At 35.4% G+C, this 26,206-nt stretch overlaps 1 protein-coding gene across 2 annotated transcripts in view; it reads left to right on the top strand.

Moving 5' to 3' along the window:
• The window catches only part of TENM3 (teneurin transmembrane protein 3), a 335,936-nt gene that overhangs the window by 232,536 nt on the left and 77,194 nt on the right, over positions 1-26,206 (top strand). For both annotated transcript variants that reach the window (XM_063077415.1, XM_063077416.1), the window contains exon 11: positions 23,812-23,958. In XM_063077415.1, coding sequence (XP_062933485.1) covers positions 23,812-23,958 — 147 coding nt within the window. The remainder of the gene's footprint in view (positions 1-23,811; positions 23,959-26,206) is intronic.

Here is a 26,206-nt window from a genome sequence, read left to right on the forward strand (position 1 = left end):
CACCTATAGATTCCAGAATCACACATTCGACTTGTCAATATGTTGAGTCTGTACAAAAGAGGTTGACTTTTATGACTTTATTTAGTAGTTCCATGAGAAAGAAAGTAGAATAAAATATACAAGTCTAGCTCTTCTTAAACAAACCTATGTGCTTGATAATTTCTCAAATATGGTAACATTCATGAACATGTGTAGGTTAAATAAAACAATCAGATGTTTCAGAGATCAGAATGTTTGTGCATAAATGGAATTTAGCATGGACACGGAAGTATCCAGAAAATACAGTATTCAGTTGCTTTGCTTTTACCATTTGAGTCACTAAAATTAAAATGTTCAATTAAAAAAAATACAGCTAAAGTAATATTTCTGCATTACTTCAGTGAAAGTACACAGTGTTAATTATAAATGGCACCGTCCTACAAAAATATTAGAATTTGAGGCACAGTATTTCTCCACATTGTTTTATGTCCTTAGGGTAAGATTTGATAAAGCTATTGGGAGGAGTGTCAGTATCTTAAAAGATTTCTTCCTCCAGTGTATCTGTAAGTGTTATGTACTTCATGTTTTTCCTTACACTAATTGGTTAGCCAAGAATTTTGTCATAGGAAAATTGGAATCTTATAAATCTTATAAATTTTCACAATTGCATCGTTACAAACTCGATGTCATCTCTGACATTTTTTCAAGGGGTTTCACTACCCACCGCCATGTTGGTGATCTACTAGTTATTCTCATGGTTATAGTTTATTGCAGTGATCAGAAAGGAAAAAAGACACATCAGGCAGAGTCTGGAAAAGTTCACGCACGGGCTTCCTGTTTTCTTTCTGTCCCACCGAGTGAGGTCACATGGAGCAGGATGCTCTTTTCTCCAGCAGCAAAATGCATCAATGTATGTGCACTATTCCTGCCCAGGGACTCAGCGTCCAAGGCTTTTATTGGGGCTGCTCAAGGAGGTATATCCTCTGTCCACCACAACCACCAAAATTTCAGACTCCTTGAAGAAAACCAGCTGTTTAGAGCTCCAGGTGGGCCAAATAACCTTATTAGTGTAGGGAACATTCCAATTTCCAGATGCCAGTTAAAGGCCAGCCCTCCAGGGTCCTAAAGATCAAGACTGCTAATTCTAACTTTTACCTGCACAACCTCCTTAGAGCCTCACTTGTTGAATGTGAGCTTACTGCCTACAACTGGGGAAACGTATAGTTTCTACTGAAGTTCAGCTGCAAATGTACATATTCATAGCACTTGCAGAGCACTCATCCCCACTAATACGGCTTTCTCCTCTGTTCTTTGAGAGGGCAATGACAGCGTGTCATTCATGCAAACTACATTAAGGCAGAAAAAAATTGACAAGCAGGATTTGTGTACCTTTTTGTGGACATACAAAGAACTATGCAATATCCCTGTAACCAAATCCCAGAATGCCCATATAGCAGAGGCAGGGCAGGAAACATATGCCTCTAATCATATTCTCTCACTTTTTGTGACCCCACCATAAATACCCAGTCAGAAGAAGTGAACTGATTCTAGCTGGGGAGAAAAGTTATGTATCTAGCTATATGTATCCTAGGAAGTACAACAAACACATGTGCATATAGCTTTGAAAACCAGGAAGTATACCAAAAAGTTGTCCATAGGCAGATTTGACTTGCCAACCAACAGCTACTCAACAAATCATTCTGTTGTTGTCCACATCGACCTTGGCAATATTACATGGTTAATAGTTCCTCCCCATAGACGAACAACTTTGTAGTTGTTTGGGAACAAAAAGGACTTTTGTTAGTAGCAGGTCTTTTTATTACAATTTAATGTATCTTGCTGTGGTTGTTAACAATTCCATTTTCTATTGTTTCCATTTATTTTGTTGCTTTTATACTCCATATGAATAACAGTGTGGAAAATAAAGGACCTGTTTCATTTAAAAATAAATCTTGGATGTGAACTTTTTAAAAGATGTAGAGAACCTTTAAATCATTGTTTTTCTCTTTTATACTATTAGGACAAGTTATTCCAAATTTCTGCATGCAAAGATTCAATTGCTTTCCCCCTGTCTGCTTACTACCTGTGTATATGTCCACAATGAAGCCTCAGAGGCCATTTGTGAGCCACTGATTAAACAACCCAGGAAACTATGATGTGTTTTCTCATTTAGGATAGTTACTGTTCTGTGCATTTCCTCTCAATTTCAGCACTTATGAATCTGGCTGAAAAAAGCTGCCACTTTATGAAAGAATACTCATAAATCAGCAAGATTTTTTTTCTTTATCCATATTATGTGCCATCTCATTGAATACAAACAGGGAGGTTAATTGAAAGTGAGGTGGGAGAGAAATTAAACAGTTAGAAGCAAACAAAAGTTCCCAATAGAAAGCAAAGAATATTCTTCATTAGTCATTTTTTGTCTTCATAAACTCTATTCATGCTTTCATAAAACCATAGGCATTGTGATAGTAAAATAGGTTATGAATTTAGAATATTCACTGAACACCCTATCTACCTGAAAGAATTACATCCTGATATTTTTATTAGTGTGTTCATATTTTTCTCTTGTTTTGAACCACGTGTTCAGTAAATTAGGCATATTCACCTGTAGGTTCATTGCCCCGAGTCCTTCTTTCTGGGGTTAGACTTATACTAGTGATACATGCAAGTGGAAAATGAAACAAGGGGAAATCTTCTTTTAGCAATATTGTGAGTAAAATAGATGTTTCTCCCTTCCTCCCCAGAAAGCATTTATGATTATTGGATGTTTTTTTATAAATAAAGAAAGAGAGAAGTTACATGATTGAACCACATCAAATAAGCATCAGTACTTACTACCAACATGGTTTAATAGGAACAGCACTGATAGAGATGCTCCGCTACAATACTGTCCTCCTGTATCTGAGACCATTGCATACAAGGGTTATATGATTGTTATACTCATGTGCCTGCCTTTGGTTTTCATGAGGTGGGAAAGATGTAAGAATATTTAGAGGATCCAGAGACAAGTTAAAAATATATTAAATGTAATTTAACATTGTATAAATAATAGTTGACAAAATTAGAATGTTATATGGCTATCTATATTTTAAAAAGCTTAAACAGTTCTGTATTGTGAGAGTTGAAGTGGGTCAAGGTCAAATCTGTGAACTGAGAGATGCTAGTCATGACCTAATTCAGCAAGTTCACTGTTAATGTATTTAACTGGAGTCTGAATCTATAACCATGTAAAGGCAACTCAATTGGTTCGACTCTCTTTTTTCTTCTTCCTTGGGCAAAACTGCTATGGGATTGGCCTGTGGCTGGACTTATCTAGCCATAGAAGCAACTTAAATACCATGCCAGCCTCTAAAGAACAGATGTTTGCAGGCAGAATCAATAACTTTTAAGTGCAGTACTAATCCTGGGCAATGATAAATCCTAAATCCCAAATTTTGAGTATTACTAATTTGTAACTTCCACAAGAGCCATTCTTTTTAGCATTTGTTGAAAAGATTTACCCCTAAAGTCATCCATTTATATCTGAGAGCAGAGCAGGCTATAGATGAGATCAAAGGGGAGACAAGGACTCAATGACACATTTGATGGTTGTCTAACGTGGAGGGGTTTTATGAAGGAAAAGGTCTTTGTCTGTAGACAGGTGAATTGTCTTCCGGAGGCTGATTGGCATTTTCCCTTTCTCCAGGAGACAGAAACGGAGTAAATGGGCTTATATAAATGTTGGTTAGATTTAATGAAGAACTTCAGGTTGGAAATCCTGGAACAAGCTCCAGAGGAACATGTTGAATCTCCATTCTAATAAGCTTTACCAGTACCACAATTACTTAGGTGTGAAACATTGTGGGTTTTTGTTTTGTTGTTGTTGTTGTTAGCTTGAGGAGTGTTTTTACCTGGAGAGTGTTTTTTAACTTCACTTTTCAGATCACTTGGGGTCCATTTTATAGGATACTGCACTTTGCATGGCTCAGTTACTTTTCATTTGTTAATTCATTTTTTTGTTCACTAAGCAATTACTGAACATCTCTGTGATACTTATTGAGTACTATTTCTTATAAAAGTTAGTGTAACAATGAAAAAAGCATCGGCTTTGAAGATGTATTTTTATGTCAGTTCTGCAATTTATTCACTGTAACTTCTATCTTAACTGTTTTTAGCCTCAGTTGGGTATTTTCCCCAAGTGTAAAATGGCTATAACAATAACTATTTTATATGAGATTTTGAAGAATTATCTAATGTTTAAAAGTATTTTGAATCCTTGCTGCACCATTGAGTGGCCTTAGGCAAGTCATTTAACTTCTTTAAATATGTTTCCTCTTATTGAAATGTGAGTATTATACGTACCTCATGGGATTATTACAATTAAATGAAGTACTAGAACATAAAGCACGTAGCAAATGGTGTTCACTAAATGAGAGTTTTTATTTTGTTATTCAGTATAAATTAGACAAACTGCAACCCAGACTGTTTTAGGTGCTATCCTTTTAAAAGTAAAACAAAATTTCTATCCAACAATCTAGAGAGTTAATGAAATTTCCATTTCATTGTTACTAAATATAACCTAGTATCAGAATGTATATTGTTTAACAAGTTCATTCATATGTTCGGGCTGGGGGTTAGAGAGTTGCTTTTAAAAATCATGATGATGAAAGAAAGATGGAGTATATTGTGGTATTTTTTTTCGAGTAATGTCTCAAACACAGAGTTGTTTATCGAGCTACATTGATTTTCATGTACTTTCAGGCAATTCAAATGGAAATTTGGCCTGGGGGAAAATCCTAATTCCTTTAAGCTACAAAAGACCATCCATTTGTTTTTATTCTAATTCTTTAGTACATTGGGAAACAAGATCATTAATGATCACAAAGACATGCTTTGTTTGCTCAGACAAAACTTAGACATACAGCACTCAGCATACCTCTGTTAAATACCATGGTTGCTCTGGGCTTTGGGATGCTAGAGATTAGAAATTGAAAATGAAATGCACACAGCTGGGGAGTTATCTACTGTATATAACAATATGGGGTTGGAGGTGGGGAGAGAAATATCAAAACCTTTACCAGTGTGGACAAGCTTAGTCTTGGTCTTCTAATTCTTATCTCAGGTAATGGTGAAAGAATAATATTTTAATTGTTAGGTTAAAAAAAATAGGTGACAATTTTGGGAGAAAAACTGACCACCTGTTAAATGCTTCACTTAGATTACAAAAATCAGTATTCTTTGTAAGCTTTGTAATGTTCCCAAATTGGGAATCGTCTTCATAATGAAGTAATATGAAATTCAAAAAAGATCATTTTATATTTTTATTCAAATTTTATTTATAATTTCCTTCACGTGCCAAAGGAAAACTTCTCCTTTGTACTCTGAAGGTTAGCTAAAAATCAACTGACAAAAGGCAGATTAATAGAAGAAAAGGCATAACAAATTTTATTTTAACATGCATTGCACGGGGGAATCACAGGAGAGTGATTGCCCAATAACCTAATGGGGTACAGAAGCTTATGTACCCTTCTTCATAGGGAAGGGGAAAGATGGGGAGTGTAGGTAATTCTTTTGACGGACAGTAAGTGATTATTAGGATGAAAGAGTGGAGGCTGGAGACAAAAAAATTAGCTTTTAATAATTCTCTTTGGAATTTGAATGAGCCTGGGAGGCAGATACTATCTTGTGCAAAAGTCTGTCCAGGTGTGGTAACCTTCTGGTCTTTTCTTATCTCAGGATGGCGGGGGTGGGTGAGTTGATCTTTCCTGATTATTTGATGAAATTCCTAGAGAGAATGTTTTAAGACAATTGCATTTCTTTTGGAAAGAAGCTTTCCTAGTCAGGTAAGAAAACTCCAGAGAAATTCTCTCCCTGCTCTTGGCGGGCAGGGAGGGGAAGACAAGATTAGAGGGACCTTGATTCTGAGGCTTTGCAATTTTTAAAACACTTGGCATGCCAAAGCACCATATTTTAAGGAATAGTTTTTTTGATCCCTCATAACAAATGGATATAGGGCACCTCGTTACACCTGCAAATGACTATTCTGGGAGGCATTTGGCTTCACAATAGTCAATGCGATGTAGTGGTTAAGAAAGGAGTCTCTAAGTGCCACATTCCCTGGGTCCCTGACCAGCCCAGAGACATATTTACCACTTGCACTGGCCCCTTGTAAGGTCCCACAAGGGGACCATGGGTTCACAAGATCATGTGTTAATATACAACTTGCAAATCAGTTAAGACCTCTGTCTCTTTGCACTCCAACTTTTTTCCCACCACGTTCTTCCTTGTGCAGGGTGGTGTTACAGTGGCTGTGGGCACTATGAATGAGAATTCCACTAAGGAAAATTTGAGCTGGGTATGTTTAGCTTAGATTTAATGGGGTGTTTTTATGAGGTATGAAATAATTTCTATCTGCAGGTGTTATTGCTAGCCATCCAGGAATATTCCTACCATCTACTGACTCACCTAGTGACATGAAAATAGAGGGTCAGAGATTATATGAAAGTATGACTTTGTCCTATGGAGCCCTGCACCAGAAGCAATAGGGATTAGAGGAGAAATAAGGTTTGAAATGTATGAAAACAGAAGTTAGTCTGCAAAATTCTCATCATCAGATGTGTAAAATGCCTGATCAAAATGGAAGTTTTCTACTATCAGGAATATACTTGATAATGGAACGTTTATAAACATGCCATATTTTTTTCTTTCTGATGAGTATTTCTCTTTTGAGGAATATATCAGAATTCATATATTTTTACGGCACAAATCCATAGCAGTACTGCAAATACTGACCTTATCAGTATGTAATGTCACATGTGTTATGCATCCCAGTGAATCCTGTGATGTGAACACATCAGAAAAAGATTTCTTGTTTATATGACATGAAATACTGACATTGACAAAGATAACATAAAATTCAAAATATTCTAGTATGAGATCACAACAAAGTGGTTAATGAGTGTCATCAATTCAAAGAGTACTTCAGATCAGTTTGTTACACAGTAAAAATGCCCTCCCAAATTTGACAGTAATGTCAAAAATTTACATGACATTACCAATAACAAATTTTGAGGCCAAATGAAACTTTTTCTAAATGATCAATAATGAAAACCATATTAAACTATTACATTGAATAAAGACTGAATTATATTTCTGTTCTCTATAGAAAATATTACAAAATCACTGTCATACTAAGAGTTGATCAAGGAGTAAATATGGCCCAAAAAATAGGAAAAAAGGTTTATGAGAGACATGTGTTAGGCACTTAATTAATAAAAATGTTATGTAGCCTTTCTGATGTTTCTGTTATTTATCAGCTTAAAAATTATTGTTTGTTGTAACTTTTCTCACTCTAAATAATGACTCACTTTTTTACCTAATTTCATTTTCATATTTTAGTATTGTTTTTCTTAAAGAGAGGCCCCCTCAAACTGTAACTTTCAGACCCTACAAAACATGGATCTGCCTCAGGCCCCAGCTCTTATCATTTGATATCCATGCAATCTTGGGAAATCATGTAAGCCTTCTTTGCCTCAGTTTCCTCATCTTTAAAGTGGAAGTTAAAATAGTATCTATCTCATAGAGTTGCTGAGAGTGTTAAATGGGTTAAAACATGGAGAAGAGCACTTAGTACAGCACCTGGCACAAAGTAAACACTGTGTAGATGTTACTTCTTATTATGACCCCTGATGTTGTTGTTGTTGCTAGAATATTTGGACTGAAATTCATAAAAAGTTGACTGTGACTAATTCTCCCTCCTGAATCTTATCTTTATGCAGAGGAATTAGCCTCTGCTAATCCCTCCAGATAAACAGGAGTGCATGCTGGATATAAGCAGAACTAATCCCCTCCGCTTCCCACCACACTCATAGTATGGACATTGATGCCTCGTGACCTGTCCTACACAGTGGAGGGTGGGTCACCAAGGAGTCAGTAGGCATGGAGTTGAGTGGAAGGAAATTCTCCTAAGGTGACTTGATTGGCAGTGAAAATCAGACAGGCTAAAAAGCCCTCCAAGAGGCATGTAGAAAAAGAACTGGAAGTTTTTCCGGCTCTGCAGTCCCAGTGATTCTAAGTAATAACAAATTTGATGTGACAGAGGGGATGATGATTCCTGAGAGAACCATTGAAAGCCCCCTTCTGAGCTCAATGAGTATCCCCCTTGTTCTGCGAAGCAGGCTGATTTGTAGATGTCTGTTTCTTCCATTGAGATAACATGAGTATCCATTTGGGACCTCTCAATATTATTTTTCTCAGTTTTATCTATTCGGTTAACAGTTTTATATACAGGACTTTATCCTCTGTAATCCCTTCAGAATTGGTATTTTTTTAATCGGGTCACTTAATCTCTTTTCTACAAGTGCAAACCTAGCTTCTCTGATCTTTCTAAAAGATGGAGGCCTATTTTGTGAGGTTATCAGGGCTCTCTACATCGTTTCAATGTTTTTAAAACTGCTACAAAGATAATGTTTGTTTTTTAAATCAATTTAACTATGTTTCATCTTGTTTCATTTCTGGAGGAAGGGCTTGGATGATAGTTGGTATGTTGTTTATGGAAATAGCAGCTATCTATTTTGATGTTGTAATTCATCTGTCCTTCAAGTGATGTTTCTCTTCACCCATGTGAACTGCTCTTTTGTGTTAGTTTTTCTTTGAATATACCAATTTCATCATAAAAAGGCATGAAATCATGGGTTCAGCTTGAATTGCAGCAGGGCTGGTTGGTTAGGCTCGGTTGGTTAGAATATGCCTTATAACACAAAGGTCATGGGCTAGCTGCCAAAAAAAAAAGTGCCACCATGATTTCAGACAGAAGGAATAGATTGAAGAGAACAGAGATCTTCCCATACCTCATCCCAAAGGTATTTGTACTTCATGGGAGTGAGAAATAAGCACACTCTGTTGATATGTGTGATGTTTGTTACAACACAACCAGCAGCCCACTGTAGCTAATTCACTTTATGAACTTTCTGAGACAAGTTACCAGTCTTTGAAGATCTTTGTAGAAGATCACACAAGAAAAAATAACCTATGTTGTCACCTTGTATTCTCAAGTTAGTTAATGGAAAAATTAAATTGTGGGGAGAAACAGCACAACAAATAGAGAACACCATATCAGAAAGGGACATTTTATTGAACAGTGAAAATAAAGTAAATCTTTATAAATAAAATAAATAAATAAACTTAATTGCAGCCAGTGTTGTGAGTAATGGCAGATCTGCGCTTTAAGCCAAATTAGTCTTTCACTCAGTGTTCCATACGTGTTGAGAGTAACCAACCAACAAAAACTAATTAGTTGTTTAATTTTGAAACTTTAGTAAGTTTGACTGTTTCTGTCATATTTTAGTCTTAAATACTACATGTCAAGATTTTTGAATCACTCAATTCCTATTAACATTTACAAACCATATCCTATAAATCTTCTGAGTTGTTAATTAATTTGGACTCTTCTACTAACTTTTTATGAAGTGTGTTGCAGCTTTAACCTTGAGGTGTCCCACCCTTTTTTTACGTTCTTAACCTGCCTGCAAAAGACATGTAATATCTCCAAAAGCCTCTCTAGAATTACATCCTCAAATCAGATAACCCCTCAAAAAAAGTCTGGATTAGAATCCTCACTTATGTTTGCATCTGACTTGTGTGACCATCAGTGAAATCACAGTCCCAAGGACCATCTTAATATGTGTTCCCTAATTACGTTGACAATTTATTTCCCAATAAATAATTTCCCAAGTCATCAGTTTCTTTATCTCTAAGAATGGGAGTCGCTATTGACATCAGGCATTGGGTGCCCTTTTTCTCTGTCCCATCCTTCATGCTATAAGTTATCTTCACTAAAGAGAGAGGCAGCTGCATAGTCATCAGCTAAAGCTGAGTAAGAGTTTCAAATCAGATGGCAGCAGTGCTACTGGGAGGTAGATTTCTGTGGCAAGTATATTGTTTTAAGAAATGTTAAAGGCTTTCTACGTTTTAGAAAAAGCATTTTTTTAAGACTTCTAAAACTCAATTCTGAATTTAGGTGATTGTTTTATGGGTGAACATATCCAGATTTAACATGCATCATTCCACTTGGGTGATTTACACATAACCTCTGAGGATGGGAATTTGGAACACTTTAGAAGAAATATGCTTCATATACTTATTTAGAGTCATATGATAAATGAAGTCTATACTGTGGGGGTTATTTGTGTACAAATTTCTCTCCAATCTACCTCCTCTGATATAATGGGAGTCTCAATAGCTACTGCTGGGCTGGCTGGTTAGCTCAGTTGGTTAGAGCATGGAGTCGCAATGCCAAGGTCACAGGTTCCGATTCCCATACCAACCAGTCGCACCATGGCCGCCCCCCATTGCCCGCTTCCCCAAAAAAGTTTATCTCCAATAGCAACTGCTAAATTAAGCTTTTTCCTATCCAGTTTACTATGAGGCCCAATGGCTTTAGAAGCAGCTGTGTTGAGAAAGAATGGAGGGTTAAATCCACTATGGTTTTTCTCAAATGGGAGCAGTGTATAGGAAGATGCTAATGATGGATATTGTTTTGTGATCACTTAGGTGTCATTGAAATGTGCCTGATTTCTTTAGGCTTGAAAACACACTGTCTTGTGTTTATTTCTCATAATGAACTTAGTGGTTTGCTAGCTTGTTTTTTTTTTTAATTCTCAAAATAATTGATCTGTGTCTTAGGGAAACAACTTATAAATTATAATTATTATGTCAAGGAAATTTTTGAATCCATTAATTTGAATTAAAATGTCATATGTCATGACAGAATTTAAATATACAAATATGTCCATGCCTAGGATTTCCATCTTTCTTCCTTAAACCACATTTCTCATCTTAAGTCAATATAGATTATTTTCTGAAAGTTCATTGAGAGACAGGCTGTACAAATTAAGTTATATGTCAAATTTGTATTATATTGTTTTATTAAAAACTTGTCATTTTGTTCCTTTACTGATATGCCAGAGGAGTATCTTTTTCAATTTGGAACACCTCATTGATTAGCATCTTTTAAAAACCATCTGATATCTTAATTATTACCACCAAAACCTAGTATATAGAAGGTTTGAAGCTCAATTGACTGAATATACAATTTAACCAGAAATAAAGATGAAAAATGCTCCCTTCAATTCTTGCCAAGTTCATCAGAAACCTTTTATTGAAAAGTGTAGATCCAAGGCATTTGGGAGTGAAACCTCATGCAAAGTAATATGTTGTCAGCTATTTTACAATATTAGCAAGGAAAAGAAAGATTATAACCAGTGCCAGATTATAAAATTGCATTCTTCCTAAAACTTAAGCCAGGTAAGTGTAGAGTGCTAGGCAGTTAGTGAAGTGTTAATGTGAACTTTAAGAAATTTTTCTTATATGCTAAGATCCTATCACTCTGATGGAGTAAACAAAAACTTAGAACTTTGCATTCAGTTTAATGTAAAGGAAGAAGAATTAAGCCCACAATTTTAAGAAATATGATTACTCCTTCCTACAATGGTACGTTAGTATCCTTTCGATGGCAGAATTTATCTTTGTCATTTCTTGAACATGACAAGTTGAAAATGGCCTCTTTTCATCTTAAAACAGTTCCTTTTCCACCTTCTTATTTTTAAAATACAAGTTTGGTTATGGTGTTAGTCCATACAAAAGCCATGGCTTTCCCCACTTTTCATGTTTAACATATTCATAAATTATGGTGTGACTAGAGCCAAGGTTTTTTCTAATCTTCATGATAGGTTCAGTGACCCTCTCCTTTTTGAGTGCCTCTTTAATGAAGTTGGAAAACAGCTGTCTGGAATATGACTATCATTTCTGGGATTTAACAGGCGTGTGCCTTGGATAAATTAAGGAGTAGTCAAAGGAGGTCCATAAATATGAATACTTTGCCAGCTGCTTTTCCATTAAACTCTGTTGGTTGAATGAAATTAGTAAATAATTATGTTGGTGGGGAATCTCCTATATCCAAACGTGATATAATGTCTTCCTTTAACAACAGAGCTTAATTCTTTCCTATACACCAAATTAGTTTTTAGGGTAATCTACATTGCAAATTGGTTGATTTGCATTAAAACTATGCCTACTTGTTCTGATTTGTCAACACTTCTTTTTTTAAAAAGTCTTTAACATTAAGCTTGGGTGGGTAAGACCATCTGCTTATGGAGCTCGCCTGCCGTTCCATCACTTAACACAGGAGACAGGTTACAGCTGTTTAATTGTTATGGGGCTGAATGATTATCATTCTATCCAAAATTAATATTTATATATGTATGCACAGAAAGCATGTGGTTAAACATAAGTGATCTAGTTGTAAATTAATGGCATTAGGTATTCATTAATTAGTCCCCGCATGAACAATGAGGTGTAAAATAATGCTTTTCACATACAACCCAACTCGTGGCTTTTAAGATGAGTCCCGAGCAGTGATTATATGCATGTGAGTAATTCACTTCAAATACATTGATATATGCAAGGGGAAAAAAATCACCGTATAGCTGCCATAAAAAGCAAAGAGAAAACTATCTTATTTGGTTGCTTCATATACCTTAACTCTTTCCTGCCCCCAGAAGCGTGATCCTCTGAATTGTACCTAGTATAAGCATGAGCCACTTAGTGAAAGTCTAGATATGCAATTATGACTGCATGTTCTCGTGTCACACATAATTACTGAAAAAGATTGTTTCAGTCAAGGGTGGACTTCCTCCTGTATTTGGGAATGGTAGCACTCAAACTTGCATCATTCTGCTATAAAAATTAGCCATATGTATTCTGTCTGCTCGTACATGTCATAATGAAATATAGAATGAAAATTTTTCGGCAAAATCAGAATATAATGATAGGATATGCATGTAAATATGGTATTTAAGTGTCTTAGTTTCAAAATAGTTACTTTATTAATTAATAAAGTTAATAAGTTAATAAAATTAATCAGTGGCTTTATTTCTGAATGTGTGAACAATTATATGCACATTTATGTGGATATTTACACTCCTTTAGAAAATAATAATTTACCTTGCTCAAATGAAATTACTAATGAGGGAACACAAAATATATGAAGACAAGTTGTGATGTGTTCTTTATTCCAAAAAGCAGAATCTTATGTTGATTAGGAATTGTGTATCTAAACCAGCAAAGTAAAGTGTATATGAGAGACAAGAAAGAAGAAAACCTCCAGACACAAAACCTCCAGACACAAAAAGTGGAGTTATGCCTACTCTGGAAAGTAGCTAGTTCATATAAAAAATGTTCCCATCAAAAGGAGTGTATCTCGGGGAGGTGGAACACGAGGTGGCTTGTCCTGGCATTACTGGGGCAGGATGGACCTTGTGGTTATGAAAACAAATCATTGGTAGTCCCGAGTGTCTTTGCTGAAAGTCAGATCTCTTCCTTGTTTCATAGTCTCTTCAAAGATACCAGTTATCTCATGACTCTGTCCTTTTTAAACTATAAAACTGTCTTTATTAAGATGAGTTAATAATACCTAATAGTTATTGCGTGTTTACTATATGCTAAGGCATAATGCAAAGTACTCTACATATATTATTTTATTTAATCCTCACAACAACCTTATCAGTAGAAGCTATGAAAATCTCCACTGAGGAAACCAAGGCTCCTAACTGTTGTGGGTGCACAACTAGTAAGCATCAGAACCAGAGTCCAAACCCACACGAGCCATTCCCAAGCCCATGCTCCTAAGCACTAGATTATGCTGTCTCCTAAATTACTTTTTGTTTTTGCATGTATGTGCGTAGTGGAATAGATGGAAATTATTTTTTTCTATGATAAAGATAAGTTATCTATCTACCTGTCACAAAAGATTGAATTGTCGTAGAAACAGATGTAATAACAATGGTGCCAGTGATGTCTCAATAATAAAGTATGACTTTGTTCAGGAAAATTTGAATTACAGCTGATAACAGAGCCTATAGTTTGCCAAAATAAAAATAATTACAACGAAAAACAGTTTGAGGAAAATCAATTTATACTGTGAAGGATTTTTAAAAAATTATAACCAATTTATTGAAAACTCTACATACTTCCTTCCAAACTTTAAATTTATATCCAGTTTTTCTGTCAGCTGAAATTACTAGGCTGAATACTACGTACAGACATTAGCCACTGAAAAACCCTGATAGAAAGTGGGTAGATTATTTGTGTTACCAGTATCAACTAATGAAAAAAGTATAGTACTCAAAATGCAAATCTTACTCTACAATTTTTTGTAAATATTGCATTTCCTGAATAGACAAAAGTAATGATTGTAGACAAGAAATTATACTGATTGATATTGACCAAATCAGTAGATTATTGTTATGGCTTCCTGCTATTAGATTTGTTAGCACTACACAGACATCACTCTAACTGTTATAGCTAAGTTCATTGTTTCAAAATCTTAAATATCTAAATATTCACTTAGTGTGAAAAAACTTGTATTATAGTTTTTATTTATTAGTGTTAAGAGTTTCTCTTGCCAGTTTTGTTCTCAAATCAGAATACTAAAATATACCTGATTTTTTTTTATCTAGGAAATTCTAAAATGTGTTTTTGCTTATGTCATTCAATAAACTCAAATAAGAAGCAAAAAAATAAAAGAAATGTGTTTGTGTATGTGGTTCAGGGGATGAAATCATGTCATATGCAAAGAATACTGCAAAACTCATATCCCATGCTAAAGAGGCATCTCTTTGCATAGGCTGTGCACATGCCAGCCTCAGTGAGTCTGCCTTCTACATTTGAGGGCTCCACTGTTACTTCTGTTATATATAATAGTCCACAGTAAGGCATGAAATTCTGAACTGAAGGAAAATACCAAATACTGTTCTTCCAGTTTTCTGTACAAAGCTCTCTGGCTTATAGTAGCACTTTCTCAGCAGTGTTGACTTTATAAAATGTGGTTTATCTCAGAACACCTTTTTCATAGAATCTGGATTTTTCTGCGCTGACTTAAGTCAGGAAAAATATTATTTCACTCTTTTGGAATGTCTTGGTATAAATAATGTTCCAAACTGAAGTATGAAATATTTCTCTTGGGTAGGTGCATGTAAGAAGCAATGTATTTATATAGATAATTTTTACACCAAATTTCCAAACTAAAAAAAGAACAAAATATGCAAACTTTCAATAGTAATTTATTTGAAGCAGGTTTTCGAAAAAGTGTGAATTGTAGGGGAGCAGATGCTCTTTAAAGCACAAACACATGCACACACAAACTCTTTTTCTTTACTGATACCATCTCGCTTACTAGCTGTTGAAGTTCAAATTAATTGACTTTCCTGAATAGGATAGAATATTTTTGATGTTTTGCCCTAACCTTATTTATTTATTTATTTTTTGATGGGCTGACCAGTACGGGGATCCACACCCTTGACCTTGGTGTTACCAGAACCATGCTGTCCCAAATGAGCTAACCAGCCAGCTTTGTTTTACCCTAATCTTAGAATGAGAATTCTGTGATTAGGGATAACATATTTTAAGGGGCTTGAGTAAACTCTTAAGAATACAACATTGTTTTATAGTGTTTAAAATTATATCACTATCATAATCCTTTATGATATGGTAATCAGTAATAAAGTAGTGCATTGAGTACCAATTAAGGAACATCAGATCAATGGGTATGCAGCTTGCATCCTGATTTAAACAGTTGCTGATTAGAATAAATGGATTTAATATGTACTTATTTGCTGTACAATAAGACTGTAGTTTTTCTCTCATCTTGCAGGAACTAGTACATGAATAATCTAAGAATGATACCTACTTACAATTTTAATGAGATACTAAGGTGAATCTTTTTTTAAGTCCATGTTATAAAGTATTGTGAAATCCACAATGCTAAATAAAAATCTGTCCTCTACTCCAAGGACTTCACAGTAATCGCCATAGTGAAGAATAGGCCTATATTTTATTATGTTCTCATCTGATTGAATTATCCTCTTCTGAAGATGAGCCCTTAAGATTTTAATGTTCTAATTAAACTGAGAAATATTTCCAGCATTCTGGATTCTGTGTTATTTTCCTGTGTCTACGATATACCCAGGAGTCAATTCAGTAGCCCAGTGAAAATACTGTACTATTTATTTAATATGCTCCAACGAAGCTCATTGTCATAGCAGAAATAATGTGAATAGTTCATAACCGTTTACATCAGCAACTCTGTATCGACAGTCAAACCATTTTTATTTCTCATTGTAGCTGCTTAATATACATATAAACAACTTGGTTTGACTTTCTTTCTTCGGTGTGTTTATAAGAATCAGTTTGATGGTGAAAGAAAAGCAAATTTGAAATTAATCCTACTCCACGTAGACCTCCAAATATACCAGCTCCTCCCAAAGCAGGCACATATACTCCTTTGACCTCGTTTTTAAATGAGCAGCCTTCTTTGTAACTACTACTCAGCAGTGTTTCTTGTATCACATTTATACATCAACAGAACTACTCCCCACCCCCCAACTCACTTGTTTTCATTTTTCCTGGTTTTATCCATAGTTCTCCTCTCTTTCCCACTGGTTTTCCAACTTTGGGATTTTAGAATAGGTTATAGCAGTTCTTATCATAAAGCTTTCTTTAGTTTATATAAGTTACTCTCCTTTATAAGGCTGTGTCAACCTTTAGGAGAACCTAAACTCCTATGTTCTCCCTTCAATTGTTAATGTTGTTTAAGGATTTCCATGTTTTTTTGTCTTTTTCATTTAAGTAAATTCATTAACCAATCTAAAAACAGGTTCTTCTATCAGATACACAGATATGCAGTTATGGTTCTTTTGAATTGTAAATATAACTTATTCATTGAGAATACTGGGCTGGCCTGTTAGCTCACTTGGTCAGAGCTGGTGCTGATAACACCAAGGTCAATGTAAGGTTCCCTTACTGGCCAGCTGTCAAAAGAAAAAAAAAAAAAGAATATAGACTTTGGCATTTTACTTCTTGGCTGGAATTTTGGCTTTGTTACTTGCTAGTGTTTTGATCTTAGGAAAGACATTTAATTTCCTGTGCCTCAATTTCTTCATTTGTGAAATAGGGAAGATAATAATAGTACCTATTACCCCATAGGGTGGTGAAAATTAAATTAGCTAATTCATATTAACTGCTTAGCATAGCTTTCAGCACATAGTAACAGTCAAGGAAATGGTAGTTATTGTTAATACTACTGTAAATAGTTAATGGATTTGGGTGACGAGAGAGGAGCAGGTGGGTGAAGGAGAGGGAAAGCATGGTGTAAATGAGTTTCTTGCCCACTTTTGCCTCTTTCTCAAAAGGTAGCCTCTGTATTATTCATAGAATGTCTTCAGTAGCTGAAAAAACACGTAGGATATACTAAGGCCACCTTAATAAGTATATTTAATCATTTTATGTAAGACTCCTCTGTGACCCAGGTGATGGGAATGCACTGATGAGCAAGGCCGTGGAACTTACATTTCTAATGGGGAAGATTTATACATTAAGTTATATATGTCTATAAAGTTTGTGAAAACGTTATATTTTCATGACATCAGTTACCTGAAATGAATTGGTCACAGCCAGTTCTTGATTCTTCTGCTTTTACATGTACTCTGATGTACATACCTCAAGACTTCATCCATGAGAAGTATTGGGCGGGGAGGCAGGGGAAAGAATAAGATAACAGAGGAAATGGAGGGAGAGGGGCTGCTCATAATTTTGATAGATAAGAAGATGAGCAACAGCATGCAGATAGGATTTCCAGGAAGGTGCTATTCCTCCCTGCTCTACATGTTAGGAATTAAACATGGTGCAACGTAACCGATAAGACTCTATATGAGCAAGGTCTCTCCTAAAGGGTCTTAGAGGCCAGGTTCATTACTAAGGGGTGCAGAGAAAAGCAAATTGTTCTTCGTGTCCACCTTCCACCCATCTTCTCCAAAACACAAGGGGGAAAACATGGTAAATAGGGGCCTTAAAAAGAGAAAGTCTTCTTTTTATAAAGAAGCACCTAGATGGGGACTGTGTGGAAAAGATATGTGACTAGTCATTTGCTTTGCTGATATTGAAAGTTGATGGGCAAATTATATAGTAAAAATATTTTTGATGAGCCACATCTTTCTTTCACATCCAAAATTTCCCTGAGTCTTCGCCCACCTGTATAAGCAAGTAGGCCAAGTGCATAGGCTTGAAGCCTGAGCAGCTGTTCCACGTGCTACGTTCCAGGGATGGCTGTGTGTCTGAATGTATTTTGAAAGAGACACAATTAAAGCCAAGAATTAGCCCTGGCATTTAAGACACTTACCTGCATTCTGGCATTTGAAGTAGACCTACCTTGTACTTCCCCAAGGAAGACATGTAGAAGACATCTAAAAGAAGGTGGCACTACCCTGTGGCTTTGGGGCAAGAAGTGTCTGGTTAAATTCACATTAGACTAGGAAGGATTGCATAGCACTTTTGAGTGCCTTTCATCAGTTTTTTCAACTGCAAAAACAATTGTTTCTAAATCTCCAAGAGGAGGCATCATAACAGAGTGGTTAAGAGCAAGCTCTGGAGCCAGACAGCCTAGATTGCTAGCTTGTAACCTTGTGCAAATTATTTAATCTCCTCTTCTCAGTTTTCTCATCTGTGTTTACTGTCTCAACTGTATTTGCATCACGGGGTTTTGGTGAAGATTAAATGGGAGAATGATATAAAGCACTTAGAGCAGTATCTGGCACAAAAAGCCTTTGTTATTATCTTCTGGGAGCAGGGCTGGGGTCAGAGTACCTCGTGTGTGTCCATGGAACATTCTGGACCTGGTCTGAACTAGAAGAAAGAGGCCTGGGCCAGAGCTAGAAATCTGGAAATCATTAATACATGAGCGGGCTTGTGGAATATCTGAAATCATAGGCAGTGTTTTGTGTTTGTGAGCATATGTGCATTTTTCTGGGGAGAGAATCCATAACTTTCACCAGTTTTCTCAGAGATCTGAGACCCAAAAAAGATTTAAGAATCACCGTCTTTCAGGAAATATGGCAGTACTCGCCCCCTGTGTCCCACATGGGTCTTTTTAAAAAGATAGAAAAATTGAAACTCCAGGGAGACTATTTTATGAATATGTTTTGCTAGAGAATAGTTTTTTAAAAGGTTCCATTTTATATGTCTAGCACACATTTTTATAAAAGTTTTCTTCTATAAAGTGAATTTAAAACTTCTCAGTAGATCTAATAGGAATGACTTTCCTTTAGTGTCAGTTAGAACATACTCACTAGTTTTCAAAGTAATTTTTCTTCAACTTAATGTGCACTTCAGCAGTTGTTAGGTTTATTAATTTTTGAACATATTGTATTCTTTTTATGATTATTGTTCCTAATGGCTCCTTACAACATGTGTGCATTTTTCCGATTATTTCCTGTAGGGACTTATATATAGTGATGTTTTTACCATTGCAATTATTACTTTTAATAATTATTTGAACCTCATATATTGACATCTCCTTTTAACTTCTTCATTATTTAGAACCAGGCTTTTGTGGTATTATCAGAAATTTACTCATCAAGGCCAAAATATAGGCCATCGTTTTTCCCTCTTTCTCTCTTAGTTTTAAGCTATCAGCTTCATAATTATTCTGTGTGACAAATCTTGGTATCTTTTTCTCAGTACAGATATGTTTCTTATGGTTGGTTTTTAGCTTTTTGCAAAGCTTATGTTAAATATTTTTAATATTGAAAGTGCTATATTAACTTTGACCTGCCGTGTATTTTACATATATTTTCTAATTTCAGCTCCACTTTTTGTTTCTCTTGATCCAATAACAAACCTATTTTTTTTCAAACCTACCTTTACCTTTAAATCAACCCACTGTTTTGCATAATTCATTCTGATTTTAAAATTATGAGATTGGCTGGTTAGAAATAAAGTAGTCTTCCCTTAAAACTATTATTTTAGATCAGAATAAAGTTGCATTCTTTATTTTGGTTGTATTAACTGAAGTGGACCTGATATAAAAACAAAAGATTTACTCTCCAATTATGATCAGTGTTACTAATTTTATAAACTAAGAATTCCCTTGTAAATGCTACTGTATCTGCATCAGAAACTCCAGAATTTTAATGGCACTTTGTTTATGTTCAAATCATCAGTTGAGCTATTACAGGGCTCTACTAGATTATAGAATATTTAGAAGGAATTATTAAGAAATTATATGAATTATGTTATGCAATAATATGTTTTTATTTTAATGTTTAAAAGATGAATTATTTTTATTGTTTCAATTTCAAAGTAGTTTCTTACACTATTTCTTCTTCACCTTAATTTCCCCTGCGATATATTGCCAATTAGCTATAAACGTGCTTATTTTTAAATGCAATTCAGAAGCCTCTAATGGAATTCTGTGGCAAAGGAAAGAATCCTTTTATGTACACAATACAGATGTGTCAAAACCATTTATGGTTTTGTTCACTCGTGACAGAACTACCAGACCTGAGCGGCTCAACTGAAAGTTACAGTTTAAATCATTCTGTTAAGAGTTCTGCACCACTTGCATATGTCAGTAGTGAAAAATAATCAACATAAGCATCTTTGAAAAGCAATTTAAGATCATTAAAGATGTATGAATTTTGACAAAGCCAGAAGATTTGAGGCTTATTAAGAATATATTAGGTCTCTACATTGAGTGAAAGGAGAGAGGCATTTATGTCTCTGATCAAGAGAAAAGGTGTAGCCTAATTGTAACCTCATGAAAGATAAATGAACGGGGCCAGATACAGGTACAGAAAGACTGTCTTAATCCTGACATCCTGCAGACCTTTTCTGAGAAACAGAGCCTATTCCAGTATGATTCCTAAAAAGAAACAGAATCTTAGAACACTCCCTATTTCCTCATGGACGACATGTGTGCTACATCATTGTCCATGTAGCTTGTCGTCAAGGGTGACTGCATAATCATTTTCTACTGAACCTATACATGCCTTTTTCAAAGATAATATAAATATATTACATTTGCTCAAGGATCCTCAATTTTTTTCTCTTTTTTTCTGCTTACTTTTTAACGATTAAAGTTTGATTATTTGTAGGTCTTATAGTTGTAAATTTCCAAAATTCCTTAGTAATAAAGAATTGATTTGATTTGTTCTAATTGGCTATTGTAAAGTATAATCTTAAAAAGGATGAAGGTGGAATGCATTCTAAATCATCTGTGGAAGGGAGTGTCAGTTCACCCGCATACCTTTTTTGAAAATGCTGAGTATTTCCTGGAATCATGACTGCATTTGCTAAAACGTGAATATACTGCATTTTTGGAAGATAAGGAGTGCATCTCTGTTGTGTGATGTGAGTCTCATGTCAGCTGCAGCTACTCGATTTGCATGTAAATTCTGAAAATTTCCTTGTCCCATGTGACACTTCTGAAATGTCTGTCTGTTCTTTTTTCCTTTTTAATTTCCCAAGCTCACTATTTGGATAAGATAGTTAAAGGTACTGTATACTTGCTCTTTGTTGACATATCTACATATCTATCTATATATTAACATGTATCAGACTGCACTAGGTATGACAATAGAATGTTTCTCATGCATATTTTTGTAAATTATAAATCAGGCTTACATTATGTAAAATGCCTTGGATTTAAAGTATTGAGACTTAAATGTCTGTGTCTCATTTTTATAATTTTGGGTTATCACAGATTTCATTCCTATGTAAAAACATTAGTTTTCACTAGAACCAAAGACTGAAGATAACAGTACATTTGCTGTTTTTTATTTATTTATTTTTTGCTTTAAAATCATCATTATTGGCAATTCAGCTAATGAGCTTTAAATTCTAAATTTAAAAATCACAAATACTCAGTTTGTCACAGAATATGAAATTGTCAATTTAAAGAAGATTTTGATTAACATATGTCGAGAGAAATCTCATCCTCATATGGAAATTTCTTTAGCTTGTTCTAAATGTTTCAAAATATATGTGATATCATAATTTTTTTAAAAAACTAGAAAATATTGTGTATCTATAAAAACAGAACTCATTACTCAGCAGAAAACAGCAGATTCTCATATCTTCAGTTATCGTAGAAATAGGTGGAAACATTTTTTTCAGAAGAGAAAATTCCCTTTTTGTTTCTCCTCAAAAAACCTATTTTCTATTCCTTGTTTGTGCTTTTCACTAGAATATGAAAATATTCATGGCAATATCCAGGCTTTCATATAATAACTCTGTGTGCATGCAGGCAGCTGCTGTACCTCCTTGTCAGTGGGGCAATTAAATCGTTCTTTTTCATTAAAAACAAAACAAAAAAACACAACCATAAGGGAAATTCACCTTTTATGTATTAAATAAGGCATAAATACAGATGACAATTGTCAGAAAGAGAAGCAGCAGCAAAATTAATGTCATCCTGACCTGATGGTATCCATAAGTATAATTTCGTTATACGCTTCCATAAGAGACAGTCAAAATATTCTCCTTTCTGTTAACTCGAATCTTAAGAGACAGAATATCTCTTTGAGATATTTTCTTTTCAAGTTCCACAGTGGAGGAGGGGAACCAATACATGAATAATTCTTTTAATACAGACTTAGAATAAACAGCTTTAAACAGATTGTTCCCTTAAATTTTGTCACCGAAGCAAGAGTAGCATTCTAATTATAAGAAACTGCATAACAAACCCCAATTGCTATAGCAAGTATTTTTATTAATATATATTTTATACCAAATTATAAATAACTCTGTCCAAAGAGATTTGGTCAATAGCCAGTTATTTTTAGAATTTTAGAGCATTTATGTACTTGCTTCTGTCGGTGTCATATCACACTCATAAACAAGAACACCAGAATTCACCCAAGTGTCGTCATCCTCGTAAACAGATCATGTTGGCCGCATGTCAGATATCATCAGTAGGAAGTGGCAAACATTGTTTTTTTAAAATGTCATGTTACACTGAAACAATTATAGATTTTGGGTATATTAAATTATTTTAATTGTTTCCCAAATTTTCCCTCCTTGCCCATAAAAGCAGACAAGATAGGATATAAAGGTAACAGCATAAAAGCCTTAGGGAGATTGTCACAAAATATCACTCTTCGCTATCTGTCTTGAAGCACGTCACTACCGTGTTTTTGTTCAGTCTATCAATGTTTTATTGTGGTCCTTATGGTATTTCATTTTGTCCGTCCTAAGTAATCAAATATGCACAGCTATTACATTTAGTTGGAAATCCTGTCGGTCCTGTCCCATCCGTATGCAGCCTGAATCCTAATGTTTGTTAGAATAGATGCTAAGCTGCTTCACTATTTCCTGGGCTTTGCTTATTCTGTGAAAAGGAATGTACTCTTGGCATAAAGTATAGTCATTAATACCGGCCTATACTTTGTGCAATTATTTAATGCACTGTAATTCCACATGAATATACGGCAACTCAGAGGCCAGATAAAATTAATGTTCTCTTTTTAACATCATTCATATCCTCATACCCACTTTCATGCTTTTGAATTTAGAGGTAATTTTTTAAAGCAACAAGGTGCTTTAAGAAGGCATGTCCTGTAAGTGGCCAGTAATGTTTACAACAGCTTAAAAATCTAGACTGGAGATTCTGAAATTATTTTGTTGAGATGCTTTTTCATACCATACAATATACCTTGTTGCTTTGCAAAAGGAAAAAAAAAGTAAGTTAATTTTGTCTGGCCTGCAGCTATTTAGTGGATCGTTGCATATATTTCTGTCCTGCACAGGTAAGTGGTGTCTCAAGGGTCAGGCCAATCAAAGATGCCACTTGGATAAGAATTAGATTCCCTGAACAATGTTGCTGTTTCTATCCATGTGCAATTACAGTATTTGTGCTGTTTATAAAGGCCTGTCCCCACTAAGTGTCCCTCATCTGTTTGCTTTAGGTGCAAAAACTTTCCATACTCAAATCACTGGTGTTCTCCTTCTTTGTCTTGACAGAGGGTTGTCCTGGTCTGTGCAACAGCAATGGAAGATGTACGCTGGACCAAAACGGCTGGCATTGTGTCTGCCAGCCAGGGTGGAGAGGAGCGGGCTGTGATGTAGCCATGGAGACTCTCTGCACAGACAGCAAGGACAATGAAGGAGGTAAGAAACGCAGAGCATGGGAACAAGTGTGTGCCAGAACATGGGTTTATAAGTTCCAGTGAGTACATAGTTATCTGCTGCCAAAAAAAAAAAAAAATTGACCCCCATAGATTAGATTGATTGGAAAATGTACAAGTGCTGATAGAATGATTTTGCTCCCTATTTTTCATGAAACAAATGCAAGATGATTGTCATTCAGGGAAAGGGCAAGGTAACCAAGCTACTGTGTAATGTCCGCTGTTCTCCATTCCTTTCCCTAATCCGCAGGTCACTGTTCTTTTCAACTACAGTATTTAGGGCTCCATGAATTGGGAGCTCTAAAGCAGTATCTAAATAACTAACATTCCAAAAGATGCAAGGCATTTTCCAAGCTCTTCTATTGAAAGGCATGGATGGAAAAAAGAAAACAGTTAACAGAGAACAGTTTCCTCCAAGCTGTGTTCTAGTGTCTTTTTATCCTTAACTTTATAACCCGTTAGAAAAGATTGTGATATTGCACCCAGTTTAAGCCCTTGGTTAATAATTACTGTTTTCCCCATTGAGCACATCCCCATGCTACTGTTTTTTAATTTCAGAGAATAAAGAGATTACTCACTGGTGATTATTTCTACAGTGATGGAATAGTTAGCCCTGATAGCTGTTCAATTTCAACATACCTGTAAGACTGAGTTTTTAGAAAGGATTTAGTTTCTGTCTGGACCTCTATGGTCACTTACTCTGTGGGTTAGGATGTACTTCCCTACCCTCTCCTTGATTCCACCTGTTCTTTTGGGAATGCCCACATAAATGATATATTATTGGTTAAAAAGTGCAGGTTTTAGAGTGAGACACATACTCACTTTACCATGTAGTAATTAAGTGACCTTAGACAAGATTCTTAATCTCTTTGTCCCTCAATTGCTTCATCTATAAAATAGGAATAAAAGAGTTTTTTAAAAGATTAAGTGAGAAAATGTATACAAAGTACATAGCATATTGCCAGGCACATAGTATGCTATAAGTAGCAGCTATTATTATCCAATTTTCCTCTTTTTGCTTTCCAAAGTGCTCATCTCGAGAATAATTGAAATTCATAGAAAGTTATTAGAGAAGATTGAACAGCCCTTTCTTTTCTACATCTAGAGCCAGCCTAACTACTGAAACACAGCAATCAAAATCAACTCAACTTCCCCACATCCTAACACACACGCACACACACACGCGCGCGCGCGCACATGCACACAGACACGCACGCACCCTCCTGGGTCTACAGTAACTCTCAAACCAAATATATTGTTTCTTGTCTTCTTGACAATGAGCTACAATTCCCCTTTTTGGCTTCTAGCAGACTCTTCACTGTTTTTCCTATTTTCTTTTAACTTAGACTATCAAGAAACTTGAGCCATAAATTCTGAGCTAAAGCCTCCTTTCCTTTCTGTTCCTGATAGATTTAGGTGGTCCTTAGCCCTCCTAGCTTTTCCTGTCTAATAACACCTTGTTGCCCCTGACTCCTATTAACCATGTGCTGGATAGAAATGGCAGCAATAATCCTCTCTGAACCACAACCCAGATGACAACTTTCCTCATTGCTTTCCCCCAAGGACCCCCTACCCCATTGTTTCTACTGCCTAGGAAGGAAGGAGAGCTTCTCTTTCTCCTTGATCATGTATTTCAGATTTTGTCTTCTGAAAGGAGATTACATTGAGGAGGTTATAGACTCTCTCAGAGGGAAGCAAACTGCAGGGCCAAGTCTGCAGAGACACTGCAGAGTAATTTAGGGGCTAATCAACTCTTCAGTATTGTTATCAGCTAAGGAGGTTTTTCCTTTTCCTCAAAATTCATCAACTGTGAATTAGCCTCATTCCCCTTTATTTGTTCTTATTAGCGAGAAACCGTGCATGAAACTATGCTATCTCTAGACTTCCCTCTCTAAGGGGAAATCTGAGCTGATGGAAGACCTCCTGTGGATTCTGTACTTATCTCACATAATTTATATTATGTTCCCTAACCTAATTCTGTTGATCTTCTAAGAAGGAATCTCAGAGCCAGCCTTAGTATGCCTGAGTGCCTTATAACCTAAGCTCTAGAAGGTTCTTTGAACTTAAGCATGGAATATGGATACAGAGACCATATTTTCCACACTAAATCCCAAATCAAGACATAATCTGGCAATTAAGGATATCGTTATATGAGGACTGTGGGACAGAATGTTTAAAATAAGGACTATATCTGAAATTCTAGGACATGGTGACTAGAGCATTACAGAACT

Source organism: Cynocephalus volans, chromosome 13 (assembly GCF_027409185.1).
Source record: "Cynocephalus volans isolate mCynVol1 chromosome 13, mCynVol1.pri, whole genome shotgun sequence".
Classification (NCBI taxonomy): Eukaryota; Metazoa; Chordata; class Mammalia; order Dermoptera; family Cynocephalidae; genus Cynocephalus; species Cynocephalus volans.